General features: G+C 36.1%; 1 protein-coding gene across 2 annotated transcripts in view; it reads right to left on the bottom strand.

The window, feature by feature from the left end:
• Positions 1 to 17,448, bottom strand: part of LOC117153898 (mind bomb 1) — a 345,338-nt gene that overhangs the window by 20,006 nt on the left and 307,884 nt on the right. The window contains exon 10 of one of the 2 annotated variants that reach the window (XM_076617154.1): positions 2,041 to 2,059. The exons of the other annotated variant lie outside the window; for it this stretch is intronic. Within the exon in view, the coding sequence (XP_076473269.1) occupies positions 2,056 to 2,059 (4 nt within the window). The 3' untranslated portion in view covers positions 2,041 to 2,055. Of the gene's footprint in view, positions 1 to 2,040; positions 2,060 to 17,448 lie in introns of those variants that run through there. 2 annotated transcript variants of the gene reach the window in all.

The raw sequence follows: 17,448 nt of genomic DNA, 5'->3' as shown, positions 1-17,448 counted from the left end.
TTCCTACGCTGGGCAACTTGTCGCATAGGTCGTGGATCCTCCCGCAGTATGTGGAGATATCCATACTGGGGGTCTTCTCCATAGTTCCCAGTTCCCGCATGCATAAAACGATGTCCATCGACGTGGATCTCCCATGGACGTCTTCTAGTGGATTTGCAGCATTCCCTCGCTGTTTTCAAGGTCCTAATATCCCCGAGATACTCGGAGCGAACATGCCGGAAAATGTACGCACGTGCCTTGTTGTTGATTCTCATGCATTTTGGTCTCAACCTTTCTGCTGCCGTAAATCCTGGCTCTACTGCATCCCAGCAGCCCAGGAAAACTAACGAGGCTTCCGTCATTGTCTTCCAATATTCATAATTCCCCTTTCTCAGAATCGGCTTCATATCCTTGTCCACATCACCTATTCCCTCCTGGTCGACCATGGCGTGGTCTCTTCTCGGATAATCTCAGAAAACACAAAACTCAAAAAATAATACTCCTTATTATCGCAGTTTACTGCCCTGGGTCCATAACCTGTTAATTGATGTAGGATTGGGGCTGATAATTAGTCGATTCATGGGACATAGCCCGTTTTAGGTGATCGGGCATAACCCGTATTACTGACGGGAACTATGACATGTCTTTGGTTTATGTAATCGGTACACTCACAGCCTCCCCCGGATTATTCTCACTCGTTAAATTGTCCATGAAGTAGTCAGTCTCCCCTTCATCGTTTTCGCCATCACTTTGGGTTTCGACGTCAGTCCAGTCAACTCCCTTTCCAAGTTGCACGTTGGGTATTCGAGTGACAATAAAACGTTAAAAAATGGATAACATCGCGGCAATAAAGTTAAGCTAACATCTGACGATGTTTATGTCATTGCACTTAGACACGATAATCACAGGAAAAAGACAATTTCGTTGACAAATATCACTTTACGATCAAAGGGGAGTTGTACAATATTGTAACATAAAATAGCTAAAAATAGGAAGAATCTGTTAAGTTCGAAGATACAGTTGACAAAATTTTGTGGCAGTCAAAGGTAGAACTATCGAGACAAATAATATTTTAGTATTACAAGGAGGGATATTTCTAAAATTATAGAGAGGGTAATTCTACAATCTGCACTTATTTAAAAAAATTATGTGATTTGTATTAATTAAATATACTATACAGAAAATACCACCATTGTCAGTCACCACTAGTTATAATAATATTAACGAGCCAAAGTGTAAGATTGATTTTCAATGAAACAAGAAAATAATTCTCAAGAAAATTATAGTACACGCAATACACGACTTAAAAATTGCTATTTGAAATTAATAGTAAACCTTCATACAGGTGTTCTTTATAGCATTCGTTACCGTAAGTTAAAAGAATGCAGAGCGTGAATGAAATCATGTCTAACGAGTATACTTTCTGTCAATACCGCGAAAATGACCAATAATCGATGCTGCGACTGAGAAATATCTATTCACGTTGGCAATCATCGAATCAATTATTAAAAACGAGCTCGCATTATAATATTTGATTGTAAATCGTATTCGTTGACGGGATAACAATTTCGATCGCATGACAAATCCAGCCGTTTGCCATATTACTATCGCGCTGTCCGGTGAATTAATTATTAATTCCTACTCACAATTATTGCGTTGCGTTGCACGCATACGTAATCAACGAATGTTTGTTGATTCTGTGTACGGTGCACCGGTACACGCATTTGCATGGAAAATTCATCGATGATTTCATTTTTGAAATATCATTAATCAATACCCGACAACTTTCGCGAAATCATTTACATCAAACGTTCAATCATTGGAATAATATTATCTCATTGATTAAATATGTCACGCGTGTGTTCCAATATCTGCAATATTTTACGATTGATTTTGGAAATGTCGACGATCATATTGGCATGCAAATAAGAAAATAAAATGGTTATTATAATGTTTGTGTGAAATGACGAAACGAATAAAAAATTGCCAATTAGAAATTATCAAATAATCGATGGAGAACACTTACTGTTCTTGTGTCATAATCACTGCATCCCAACTTTTATCGAAGTCAATGGCTTACCTGAAATAAAACAGAGAAATTGTCATCGGTTATTTCTTTCCTTGCTATGATGAAACTTAATAGTCAGATTGGATAAATAAGGAAAATTTTTACAAATTTTATACTCCGTTCCTACATTTTAAACGTCCTCTTGCTTGAAGGTAGAAAAGTATATTATTATAATTGTGACTTATCTACCAAATGATATATATATCTATCATTTATGAACTAAACAGCTAGTCAGAGCAAACTATTCCATTTCATCAGCCTATTAAAGTTACCCTAGTTACTGTACACGCACAGAATTCTAATTGGAAACACACACACCGATAGGAGACATGATATAACTAAAATATTAACTCACGTAGCTATAATTAATACCATTTGCACAATGACAGTTCTGATACACGCTCTTCACTGCTAAACATAACGACGTATCAATAGCAAGTCATCAATAATTCAACTAATATCGACAATTGTACATTTCAATGACAGCTTCTACTAAAATATATAGGTCTTCTCCTTAAAATAAATAGATTCTCTTAAACAGAACATCACAGAACACGGTATCTGTCATGAAAATTTCTTCCTGGCAGAGAAAAGTCAATGATTTATTATTAATAAGGATTTATCTCGATAATAGGAAATTTTCTAACAAGCTTCCACTCGATAAAACGTTCGATTTGTATCATTCGACGAGATAGCTCGAAATCCAGATCATCGAAGCAAGCGAATATACTCAGCGAAAATATTAGAATTCCTAGTAATAACAGATGTTTCGTCTGTGTCATAGATTAAGTGCAGCCCGTTTTCTTTAACGTTCTTTATTGGAAACTGTATATAAAACGCGTAACCTGAGCCAAGCTGATCGATCAGAACAGTGAACGAGAGGCTGTGCTGTATAAATCATGTAACGATAATGTTGCATTAAGAAGCAACTCCAAGATACGAAATATTTTGTTCTCAGTTTTATGTTAGAAATGTTGGTTCTAACAGGTACGGTACATAAGTCTGTTTTATTAAGAGACAAGATCAGAATATAACGATTTATTTCGAGATAAAGTAGCGGGATAATGTTTCTGATTACTAACAGTGATTTATGAATATCGATTTCGATTGTAATAATTATCTGGCATTGTATGTCATTTATTAATATTCATTCATTCATTAATTAATTGGTATTATGTTGGCCACATATTACACATATTTCCATCAGTGAAAATACCTGGGAATATCTTCGTAATAACGAGCGATTGATTTTTTCAAACATTGTGCAATTGACTTTCTTTATTCGCACATCTGGCCACAATTAATTTTTAATATTAGTTGACATCATGATAAATGATTTTCCATATTGTCAATTAATGTTGTATGTATACGCGTTACGAATTATAGCGCGTGATACTTTTTACAGTCATAGCTCACATTTTTAGAAAATGTTCACGTAACTGGGGGATGCATAATTACGGTGATAGGACAAACGATATTTCGACATTGCGGCACACCGTCTCTAATCACGAACATTGTGATAATAATTTTGTCAGTTCGTGCATCGACTCGACGTCTGAACAAAGTACTTACTGTTTGAAAGATATTAGGTATTATTAATTGATAATTAGCTGGTGTACTTTATCCTCAAAGTGAATGCATTATGAGTTTCGAAACATTCTCAGTGATAATGCAGTTGAAGCATAATTCAATAATAAAGCGGATTACGCGATGGGAAAGTATACGCAATTTAACAAGCAAAAATGGGACACTTGCATAAGGAAAATGTATTTTTTATTTTTGGAAAATTCTGTATAATACAGCGACTACAAAAAAGTATTTGTACACATTCCCTTACTTCTCAACAAGGCGTGTTTTTTTTTACTAAGTCCTACATTTCGTTTTCACAGCGTCGATTTTTTGTAACGATACGAAGTTTCATATATTTGAACTTAATTTATCAGAACATAAATTTTATAACATATTAGGTTATCCGAAAAGTCTTGTTCGTTTTATAAGATGATAATAGATGAGCAACAATTTCTGTTTTATATTATTTTATTACATTAGGTATGATCCATTTCGTTCTATTTCTATTACTATTTTCGTGCATAATTCAATAAACTAATATAAAACGAAATACATTATGCGTCTATTATTTCCTTACAAAATGAAAGAAACTTTTAGGACAACCTAATACATACATATACAGGTTGGTTGGTAACTGGTGGTACAAGCGGAAAGGGGGTGATTCTACGCGAAAAAAGAAGTCGAAAATATAGAATACAAATTTTTCGTTCGAGGCTTTGTTTTCGAGAAAATCGACTTTGAATTTTCGCTCGGTACGCGTGCACTTTATCGCGTCTCGTTATAACGGATCCCACTGTAGATCGTTGTCTTGATGGAAAAATTACAAAAAAAAAATTTTAAAAAAGAAATTTTTATTCTATATTTTCGACTTTTTTTTCGCGTAGAATCATCCCCTTTCCGTTTGTACCACCAGTTACCAACCACCTTGTATAAATAGTTTTGTAGCCACTAACAAACGACGTGAATCAAACAGCACAAAAATAGTATATTACATGTGATATTTCACCGATGTCAAATTTCGACAAATCATATTCCAAAGTCTCGTCGAGTAACACACAATTAATACTTCACAATTCCAAGGTTACCAATGCAACAGATTCCTCGCGAAACAAAGCAACAGAGTACAAATTCTAAAAGCATTCAACAATCTCACAAGTCCTCCATTGTATCTAGCCCGCCAAGTAACAATCATAATCCGAACACAATCACTTTATCCCTACCAGAATTATTTCATTTAACGAGAACAGACAACACATTTAACAACCTTCGTTGAAACCATAAGCAGCGGGGTAAGAAACGTCGGCATGCGAACCTGAAAGAATTCACGGAGACGTTCACTCGCTATTTTTGCATTATGATCCTCGAGGAATATCCGTGCTGTTTCCACCACTTCAGCCTGTCGAGTGGCTCAAAAATGAGATACTCGAGTGGCAACGAACTACACCTTCCACAGGCCGTTTCGTGCGGACTTCTACTTGAAGAACTCGCCGAAATCTTGTTGATGTTCCTCGGTCGAGCAAAGAAGAAGAAAAACAGGTAGGTACACGGCCAAGGGTCGTTGTTGATTTGTGTTGTCTGGTCAATGGAACCGGTGGTTTTCAATTGTGAAAACACGTAATTAGAGCGAAGAGAAAACGTTAAGTCGAAAAGAGGAAAGCCGTTTGCTTTGAGGAACAAAAGCTACGGGAACGAAAGGAAAACGACTTAAACGAGGCTGCTTAACGTTGCATCAATTGTATTGCGTCACGAGTCCTCCAATGAAACAGTTACGTAATGCCTGCTGAATAGGGAAAAATCTTAATGTTAATCACTGCTTCGAGTACGGTATAATTGAGGCTCTGTGATGGTTCGAAGTAAACGAAATTTTTATGTCTTAAGGAGGCGACACGATTGTATTTATATCGAAGACAAAACGAAGGCGATGTACGGTATTATTGCTCAGGTAATCGTTCGTTAGGTTTTCGTGAGTTGCGTGACTGAAATTTGGATATGTAACTTTCTGGGAATTTTATAACTATACTTTTAACGTTTGTTATTTTCGCAGTATCTAGCAATACGAAGACTATTAATTTCCTTTTCGACATATACATTCCTACTATGTTTATGAAAACAGATTCACTGCTCGTTTAGACTTCTATGTTCGAGTAAATTTAATTTTTAATGAAACTTTCTCGAAATTGCGATATTTGTCTTAATCCTATCTATATTATACTACAAAAATTGTATACGTGTGTTTAATCAGATACGTCTACTCTTATAAATGATTAAAAATTTACGGCTAATTTTGTAAAGATTTAAAAATTCGTCGCTCTTTCATTCACCTAATTTAAACTGTACTGTTACATGTACCTGTACGTATAATTTTGTTAATGATCGTCTTAAAATCAATTTTTGTCAGAATATCATACGAATAACGTCGCTCTATCGAATTTATAGGATTCATTTACTTTTGTCTGTTGGATTGATGCAATAAAGCCGTGTACAACAGTGACCCGTAATTGTTCCCCACAATGTATCGAATTCTCACTAATTTCTATTCAGCATCGAACCAATGGGAAGGATTAAACCGGCCTATCTCTACTGAATCACTTTGCGCTATTAAATTCCTAAACTCAGCGTGCCTCCGCCGATAAATAACGTAGGGGCCTTTTGCTCATTCTAAACATTTAACGGCGATATATCTTAGCGCTTCGTTGACTAGAGACACCTGGACTCAACCGTTCTTAATGAACCCCACAAAAAGAGAAATTCCTTGAGTCTTACGAGCAGGAAAAAGGTCAGCTTCCTTCCGCGGAAGTAACACTAAGGAGAATTAAAATCGCAGATAAATCAAGAAGGATCAGCAAGAGGGGAAGAAGCAGGGAGGGTAGAAAACAGGGGTCGAAACGGAGGCGAGAAAAAAGAGAACGATGAGCGAAAGAGAGAAAGAAGGCTTAAGCAGGGCTGTTTAACGTTGTATAAATTGTTACCGGCGTGTACTGGCTGGACATCCCCAGGAAGTGAGACTCCGGCCTGGTGCTCGGTAGCAGAAAAATAGCAGGAGATTTTATCTGTTAATTGCCCGCCCTAAATCCCCATGAAATAGTGCGACCCGAAGCCGATACCCGGAGGCGACATAAATAAGGCGGCCATAATTACTTTTAAATCGCGTAGCTAGCCAAGCAGTCGGCCAGCTCACCAGCCAGCACCCTACTGTCGTCTGTAATCAGGAATTATCGAGGATTGAAAACAACCGGCTTTCTATTGCCACCCTTACGATACTCTTTTCCTTTCTTCGTCTATTTCTCTGGCAATTTATTCGATAGTTGTAATATGGAAAATTAATACAATAGTCACAGGTAGACACATATAGAGATTTCTGAGACAGGAGATTTGGCTCTATGACGCGTTTGGGCGGACGTTCGCTCTTCTCTGGTTCTAGTAAAATTTGGAAATAATCGTGTAAACGGACATTCGTTCGTCTTTGCAACTACGCGAGTGGAGATTAGAATACAACAAAAGTAATAAAGATGTATAATATTATTTTATAATATTATTATAAATTTGCCAGAAATATTGTTCAGAAATTTTAAGGATGTATGTAAGAACATATACCTACGCACTGATTAATTAAGTTAGAATATTAAATTGCGTGTAATTTAGTAGTAGCTTCGTAGGATTAGCAAAAGTTTGGCATTGTGAAAATGTCGCACAGAACCTGGTAAAGAAACAGGTCATCTGAAAATAATGATATACGTAATATAAAACGATGATTCATAAAGTGAACAATTACGATTCCCATAAAACGAAAGTTATAATGAAATACTTTGAATGAGGACGAGATAATCAGTCTTCCATAAATATCAATAATATTACATTAAAACGCTATCCAGTAATTACATGCACATGGAATACGAAGTAGCAACGTGAGAAACGTTTGCGTGCGTATCACGATAAAGCAATATGTATCAAACAATCTCACTTTACGCGATAAAATAGAGCCATTATAAATTAATTTGATTCAACAACGATAGCGTCAGAACAGACATAAATAAATGGCATTTGGTCAAAAATTCTCAAAATATTAATAACCCGGAAGTTCTTAAAATTTTTAACTATCGTTTTACGGATAAACCACAGACGTGCGAACTAAAAATGAACAAAATCTCAGAAACGAATTGATTAATTAATTAATTCAATTTGCCTAAAGAATGAAATTGTATTATGTTATATATTGATAAAATAATGATAAATGTAACGTAGAAATATATTAAATGTATTTATACATCGAAATAGAAAGTAATAGTAAAATTAATCCAACTATCATCGTTCGAGACGTATATCATGCTACTCAATCTGCAACTGTTCTAATTTTATTTGTATCGTTACGTCATGATTCAATTAAGAATTCTAATTTTTCTCGCTGTCTTAAGGATTCTTAACGTTTACACGAGCCGGTCTTTCCTTAATCTTTCATTACACCCTCAGCATACAATTTCTTAGAAGAAGGAGGAACAGTCGCTTTACTATGGACGGTAGACAGCAGTTTGGTCAACCTTGGAAGTAGAAAGTTCCACAGAGTTCTACTTGGCCGCACGAAGCATTAGACAACTTGTCATCGTTCGCGTGACCCGTTAGAAACAACTAGGTAGACGACAGGATAATTATACAGTTCAAATAGTAACTGATGAAAGTGTCAACAAAATAAAAAATTATAGTTTTCTAGTGGAAAATAATGCAAATTTCGCGACGATAAGCACCGTAAATGCTAGAATAATTGATTTTAATTTTTAACCCTATCGCAAGATACATTTTTATCAACGCCTTTATTAAAGTTAAAAGTATGTCAAAGTCCTTTTGCTACTACAGATCTTGATTCGTTCATATTCACTTCATTTATAGTTTCAGCTTCTCGATTCGTTATCGAGGCGTGGAGAAAAATGAAATTATGGAAATTAAACAAATGCTATCTGAACATCTGGCAACAATCGGTCATCCAGAGATTGCAGATTTTCATGCATTTGCATCTATACGTGTAAAAGCATACAGAATGCACGTAATCTACAGAAATATAGAAATTTCTCAAGGTAAAATACACGCTATTTAATACTTAAAGGGTGAGACTTAGAGGGTGAGGGTTCCATTCCTGAAGATGTAAACTTGCATAAATATCCGAAATCTACACGTCTATCGCCTGATCATCGGCGCTGATTATAGGACTCGCTAAATATTAAACTCTCAAAGGTAAAAATCATCTCTGATCGTATGACGAATCTTGCTCAACGACCAACTCCCACGTTTATTCATTCCGACATTTTTCCAGCAATTTGGTCCATGATTACATGGCAAACGTAATATTAGCACAAACGATAATAGGTACGACTTTGTAGCCGACAAAATATTTCATTAAAATCTAGGTTGCAGATAAAATGTAATTAAGCTTTTCAGGATGCGCACGTACGTTTAATTCCGAGCTGGTTCAAAAAGAGGTAAACGAAGCGTGACGTGTATTATCATTCTATCTGTCCGTCTCTCTCTCTCTCTCTCTTTCTCTCTCTCTCTCTCGCTCTCTTTCTGTTCCCTGTTACGCTATCGTTTTGATCAATTTCATCAAGCGTATACAGGCTAATCGATTGTCGATCTCTTTGCTCGCGTAACCTATCACATTCTTGATATTCCATTAGTGTAATAGCGAATATCCCTGTGATGATGTTGTCGCTGCGTTCATCAAAGGCGAGTATTTGCATTGCACAGATCTTCCGGCTCCTCCGAGACGATATTAATTATTCCATGAACGTGGACCAACGTTACAGGACTGCAGTGTGGTTGGATACGAGATACTGTTTGCAGTCTTCCTACCATGATAAACATATTCGTTATGTTTGCGTGTATTTCCCTCCTCGTTCGATTCTATGCGAACTAGACGACTTTTTAAAAGTATTCTTTTCAGAGAAATTTTCTGCCAATAATAGGTTCGAAACTGAGTATGAAAAATTTGAGTAGCTTCGTAATTAGGAAATTTCAGTGTGGAATTTTGTCGTCGGATTACGATTTTCATTTCAGATTAATTTTGCTCGTTATTATATTTTCGATAAATAAAGAATAAATAGTAATAATAATAATAGTAGTGAATAAATAATAAAAATAGTGAATTATATTCTAATTATATATACAAGAACCAAGTCCAATCTAATCAAAATTCATTCGTCTTTGTTAACTTTCGATTCCATGATTCTAAAAATTTCTAGTTATGCAACAATGCGATTGACAGGTCGATCAATTATAATTCTTTCTGCAAATCTCGAATATCGTAATTACCAACCACGCATCAACGTTCACCTCGAACCCGTCTCTAACGATAGCTTAACTTCTTTCAACTTTAAACCGCACAATACCGAACAACCATCAATCACAAAAGCGGCGTAAAAAGTACCAGTTACACAAGAAATTCATTTACAAACTCCGCCAATCTTGCCGGGCCTGCGCACCTGTTTCATTATTTATCAGAAAAACGCGTAAAAACACGCGTATCATCTGGAATCTCCCTCGTGGAATTCCAAGCGAAAATCGAAGGCTCCATTCCAAATTGTTTTCACGTCCGTCACAGCCTACGGGGCCTCGCCTCCAGGAGCAAGCAGCTCCCCCGGGACGATATTAACACCCTCGAATGCGCTCTGCCAATTTAAAGTTCGTCGATGGCGAGCGAGCGAGCGAACAAGCGGGTGTGGGCTGCGGAATGAGATGGTTGCGAGAACGTTCCAACAGAGAAACGAAGAAGAATAACGAACCAAGTGGAAGAAGGAAAGAGAACTGGCGGCAAGATAGCGAGGAGGAAAGAGAGAAACGAAGAGAAACAGAGACGGAAAACGGTTTCTTTGACAACGACTCTCGCTCTTCAAGCCTGAACCACACCGAGAGGCTTTGGTTTTGAGTACCCACTTTGATGCACCACAACGAGCACCAGCTAAGTAGTCTTTCCTGACGCCGGAATAATTACCCAATAACAAGTTTTCGCCGGCAGATAATAAAGGCTTAATTAAAACGCGATAATCGACGTTTATCCACAACCTGGCGGCGGCCGGATATCGTTGTCGTTTCTTCGTCAACGAGTAGTCGATCCTACGGGATCCCATCGGGGATTGGTGCTTGTGCGCCATCGATGTGCACGGAATTTCCCTAGGGGAATCGCTTTCGGGAACAACCATCAGCTATCGTTGATCGTTTCTTGAAATGGCGCCGGCTCTAGTGTATCACTGCCTCGCGCTTTGAATGCTAAGTTCACAAACCGATGACTCGAATCACTTTTAAATTAATAATGGTTGGCGGCACGTAAAGGCGTTTCCGATACGACCATCTACCCCAGTGTGACGAGTATGAAGGGGAGGTTAATAATGCAGGATGTCGCTATGCTGGTGAATTGTGACACCGGTGCAGGAAGCTGAATTTCGAGTCCAGGAGTGGTGAGTTCGATGCATTTGAAATTAACGGAAGGTACGAGGTACGAAACTGTTGTTTCGACACGTCCATGTTCTTCGAGTTTGGGTAAAATGAAAATTATGTAAGCGTGTACGAAGTATCGTTTCGTTAAGATGATTTATGGATCGCTTTACGTTAAAAACTGGAGAGATGATTGTAAATTCATCGATTTCTGAATAATATATTCAGAGATATTCTGAATAGAATATAATAACATAGAACTGTGTCAATGTATAAACATCGTGTGTATTATTAACATGATATCTTAACTTAACTTAATAAGCGATACATATGACACTACAAACTAGTAAAATCACCTAGAAAGCAGTAGGAAGGAATAAATTAGGTTGTTTAGATTAGATCTCTATAAAACCACTGTACATGACTTTCTGACTGTACTTGAAAGGTGGAGAAACAGGGGGAATTCGAACATTTCAAAATATCTTAAAAAATGAAAAAGTGCTACATAGAGAGAAGCATCTAAACTATGGAGAACAATTATAACCGAATGGTCAATCTTCACGCATTTATAAAAAATTTGCAGATGCAAAACTACGGAGAATATACATAACATATAAGAATGTACCATCCAAAGTACATTCTCTGTAATATAAGTAGATACGATAATTTTCTACTCGGGTTTTCTTTACTTACGTTCACAAGGATATGAATTTGCATACATATCAATCTAGATATAACGTTTCGCTATCGAGAAACTGCGACAAAGTAAAACATACGTATCCCCAGTAGCAAGGATAACTAAAGATGACAACGGGAATGGTGTCATCTAAATATCGGTTAGAAATGCGGTAACGTTTTAAAGTATTCATAAAGAAGCGCAAGCAGAGCGGAACTTATGGCATCGAGGTTCTGTCCAATCTTCGCCTAACACGGTCCGCGTGAAATTCCATGAATTTCGAATGCTGCCATCATGATAGCGAGCCGAAGTACGTGCTCGCTTCGCGGATACGTTGTCGCGCGCCGTGGGGTTGCGGATATGCTCCGTGTATCATACGTTGTCAGCTTGCATATAAATAATATGAAATTTCCTTTCCATCTTCGGCCATTAAAATCGAATTCCGCTCGGAACAGCGTCGCCGCGTCGCCAAGGAAATTGTTCGTCGAAGCCTTTGATAAAAAATATCCCCATGACAAGGAGATTGCACCTCAGGCTACGCTAAAACCACCGTCCGCTCGTCTTTCCTAACGTTTAACTAGGAATTTCTAATGGGTTCGTGGCAACGAGTATCTCTAGGCTTTCAGCTGAAGTTGTACGATCGTAGAAAATAATAAAATCAACCGACCATTCTTCGTGATGAACGTTTTCAAGATAAAGGAATTTAATATCTCAGTTTGATCAAATAGACGAAGAAGGAAATTTTTAATGAACCATCGTAGCCTCGTATTGCTTTCGCGAAGGCTGATTTACGATGCTGTAACGCTCATCTTGTCGAGCAAGATTTTTCTGTTTTGTAGAACAACGCAGGATTTCATGTAATTTAAAGCTATTGTTTTTTAGCTTCAATTTGTAAATATCACGAAGGATGGATTACGAAAGCTAGATTTCCTTACGGTAGAATAAGCGTGAATGTTCTTTCACTAGTTCTTAGGAATGCTTAATATATTATATTTTTGTTTTATAGCGTAACCTGAATGGATTAATTGGTCTGCTACGAGGGAATTAAGAGAAATAAAATGACGTTTTGATCAGTTCGTTTTTTTTTTTTATTTTTCCTTGTGATAATAGAAACATTCGAGAACAAATATTGACGATAATATACATGTAATACAATTCAAATTATTTTTATTCCTTACTTAGATATGCGTAAGATATAAATAAGAGATAATTTTCTAAGATATAAATTACTTTGTTCTACTTAGTTGTAATAAAGAAATTCTTAGGAACTAAATGACTTCTTTAATATGTTAACACAAATATACAGTTTTTAACCAAATGTTTCTTACGTACATTGAAAGACATACTGAATAGAAATATAAATTAACTTTGAAAACTTGTTTGCCCGAAATTTTCGAACTATTCCTCTCTACCTCAAGGGTATCTTCTTACGTGTCGTTTATTAATTCATAACACAAAATGGAGAAAGTTCGGTCTACGGAAACTGGGAATGGCTTTTTTCTAGCAACTACATAATTTATCGGCGCATCAGAAAATCCTCTACAAACGACAAAGACACGCTTCTTCCCACTGAAAATACCAGAACTTTTCCTTTTTAACATAAAACGCGACGGTTCAAACAAATCTCACGAGAATATTAATGGTACCGATAAATGCGTAATACTATAGGTTACAGTAAAACTGGTTTTGTTCTACATTTATAATAAAAATAATATTTGACGATGAAAAAAATTTCTATAATACTGAAATTTAACAAACGAAATTTAATTAATCATTTTAACGACATATCGTGATAATTTATTTAATCATAAATTATAAGGCATTTATTTAACTATATTGTAAATATTAATATCCGCCGAAATAATCCAAAAGCAAACAGAGCAGTTTTAAATATTTTAAATGTCATTTATACCTTTACACTATTGCGCACAATTTATATCTTTTCTGAAGTTTATTTTACTGTCCAATTCTAGTCTACCATCCACTTTTCAATTATTCTTCGCTGTGTTCATTTTATATTTTGAAGTTACAAAAGGTTTTCTTCTTGATAGTAAAACACAAATATCTATGAAACCTGCAAACCACAGGTTTAGCTTAAACTTCAGTTTTCAATTTCCTCTTCGCTCTATATTTCACTCTGCGTGTCAGTCTGAATCTCAAACATTGTACACAACGGTGCATGTGAAAAATGATCAAAAATATATTTCATCTTATCAAGACGTATTGTAAAACGTCTACATATGTAACTAATTTAATATACTTGCGATTATTTCCGTATTTTCTTGTGTAGGTTAACACTTATTTAAAACCAAATACAGATTACAGAATGTTAGGATAGATAATCCTAATAATAATGTTATGATACAAATTTCGCGTTAAGTTTCTTTTTGTTTGTATATACCACATCTCTTAATCATTGTTTTAATTACTCTTGGCACCTGTACTATTTGTTTTTCCATTGTTGTCGTCTTCCTTTTAATTCCAAATTCGGATTCAGATTTTGTGTAAACTTCTACATTTTTAAGATTCTTGATATATCATATTCTTCTTGTAGCTCTTGCAAATATTAGTTAATATTAGTTTCAATAAATTCCTCGGTGATCATCTTTCACCGATGCGAAATCATGATCGTCTAACCTTGGTAATTTGAATCGATTATCACATTTTATATGAAAATTAATATTTCGCAAGTAACAAAGGTACGTACGCTTCTGACTATAGATGCTATGATACTTATCGACATTTCATAGAAATACTATGTTTTCTATTACTTTTATTTCATCGCAAATCCGTTATTTCGTTCAAACCATACGAGCCACGTAATGTAAAATAGAAAATAAAGTAAAATTTGTTCAAATTTCCCAATAAACGGAACCAGTAAACCTATAGTCCACGGTAGATACATGCGTAGACGTTACTTGGGAAAAATGAAATTTCCTATTCAGAAATCTACTATCTACAAATCTATGTCCCGTACAAAGGATACATTTGAGGTTTGTTTGAAATGCATCATTAAGTAATACATCATACGGTAGCTAACCGTAACCGATCGAGTATCACGAGATAGTCGAAAGGGAATACGCATAGCTCGCCCTCTACTCGAGTAACATGTCTTCAGTCAAACAAAGTTTCGCGTGTCGTCTTTCAGCATCGAGCCTCGTACATTCATTTTCCCATGGGGTTGCGTTGTCGTTCCGCGAGCTTCTGATGCCTCGGCTATTTTTCTCCGCCTATCTACAAGTAGGACATATTTCCCCCGTCCCTCTTGTTCCGTCTTCGTCTCGACGAGAAGAATCGGAATGCGAACGACGATGCACAGCATCCCTCGGGAAATCACTTATGATTCCCAATGCACGTGTTTGTTCTTGTTGGTATTAGCATTATACAATCGTTCTTTGTTTCCGCGCCCGAGCGAAATAACCGACAGCGAACAGAAGCTGCGCCATGCGCTCTTGTTAGACTTGTGTTTCTCTAATTGTAACAAGACGTTCTTAGATGTTATTGATTATGTATTGCGATCGTTGTGTATGTTCTGGGCTCGTAATAACCGTCGGCTTTTCTCTGTGCGATTGTTTTTAAAGGTTATTTGAAAATGAAAAGACTGGTGGTTTTGCTTGATCTGTCTGTTGCTTGAGACATCGTTTCTGCACGTGAATGCATCGACAATTATTTCTATTGATCGATTTGAAATATAAGCGGCGGAGAAATTCTATTTCTGATAATACGAACGAAATAAAATTCGTTTTTTCGGATGAATCGACTCGGTTGCGTAATGATTCGTATTTTAACAGCGACAGATTATAATACGTTGTATATTCATCGTGCAATATTATATGTACATGTTACAAGCATTTCAAATGTTTGTAGTCGTAACAAGGTTGAAAATAATTTATTTATCTATATAATCTAATTATCATCGTCTATCGATCATCTGTCGTAAAGTCGTAGGCACATACAATTCTTGAGATTATGAAAAAATAAAAAATCAAAATAAAAGTAAGTGGTCGAAGTTATCGATTATCAAAATAAAGATACGAAAGCGGTAGATTATGCAAATCTTCTATCAATATTGTGGTGGAAATAAAATTTGCATTTTCCATCGGACTAAACGGAATGTAATTACAATAAGGCAATAAATAACCAAGATGACACATGTGGAACAGCGTACAAAATATCAATTATCAAAGGTATCCCATGCAGCATAATACGAATCTCGTTTGAAGTTTATCAGTGACGCGTTATCGTTACGGTTCAACTAGCAAACTCAATTATATCACAAACATCAAATTGATAGGAGCATTTATCACTGTGCAAACTAAAGTTCGCAGCGAGTTAAACTTCATTTACACACTTATAATTTATTTATCATCGAATAATTAATAAACCTTTCAGAGATTAAACCGAGGATTAACAGCGATGATAGTATATGTAAAAGATATTAATATCCGTTGTCGATAAGAATATTCAGACTGTCCGATATTGTTTTATATCTCTAGTGAAATATATTCGATTTTACTAAAAACTGTGAATACTGATAATTCCTCGCGAACGTTATTTAGTTTCGTTTAATTTTATTCCTTTGGATTACCCTTTCCTCTTTGACTTCCACTCTTCTCGCCGTTTGCGGTTCTATATTTCTCCGGTTTCTCCCGCATTTTCGCTCTCTGCCGTCACAGCTTCCTCTTCGCTTTCCTCCTCCTTTAATTTTCCTCCCTTCGTGCTCCGTTTATCTTGGACCTTCATTTTCGTCACTTCAGCACAGCTTTGAATTCTTGTCTCTTTCCCACTTCTAACTCGCCTACATCTGTTCAGCTTTTTCCACGTTTATCCTTTCTCATAGTTTTAAACAGTGACAGTAGAGAATTTGAAAATAAATGCTGTTCGTCGAAATCACTGCTGAGGTACGTTCAAACTGAGTATCGTGAATCGATTGACGTGCCCAGAGAGTAGATAAAATGAAATTTATTTTTCAAACATAACGATCGTCTCTTGTCGTATTAAATATTTGCAGATGTACGTTGCCGAAAATTGTTCGTGAAAATTGGTCCAATACTTATTAAATAGGCGGCAGCCTGTATTTTCAAATTGAAACATCGCGACTGGAAAAGTCGCGACTAGTCGATTAACCGATTAATCGGCTCCCAAGATCGACGATTAGTCATCTCTGCCGGTCATTTTCAATTTCACTACAAAACGCGTCAAGTATATGTTTTATTCGTTTCAACATTGTTCGTTAAATTTATTTTACTTCATCTTGTTTCTCTTTCGTTCTAAAGAGGTTTCCATTATGATAATATTAGGAAATAATGACCAAAGTTCCTAGTTGATCGGTCTACTGATAGTTAATTATTACTTATTTCGACAAATACTAATTATTATTTTCAATCTTTTGTGTAATAAATCTGTACCTACAAGTACATATACTACATATTCAAAAATATTAAAATTATAGTAACGAGAGTGAAAAAAACATTGTATCTTCATTTCCACGCCTTATCAAATTATCAATGGTACTAAAAATTTACCACCGATCAATCGACCCTTTTCGCCGACTACGGAAGTGACCAGATAGTCGTCTTAACCGACTAGTCGGTACATGCCCAGAAAAAAACCAAACGTACATCCATCTGTACGTTAATACTAGTGGCGTAGGCTGATAAGCACAAGCGGCTTTGACTTTTTGTCTAGTCAATATTAACACGACTACGTTATAGTCGAACTTGCCGGTGGCAACATTAAC

The sequence above is a fragment of the Bombus vancouverensis genome, chromosome 3 (genome assembly GCF_051014615.1).
Source record: "Bombus vancouverensis nearcticus chromosome 3, iyBomVanc1_principal, whole genome shotgun sequence".
Classification (NCBI taxonomy): Eukaryota; Metazoa; Arthropoda; class Insecta; order Hymenoptera; family Apidae; genus Bombus; species Bombus vancouverensis.
Note: the sequence above shows the minus strand (reverse complement) of the source record. Positions and strands in the feature narration are given on the sequence as shown.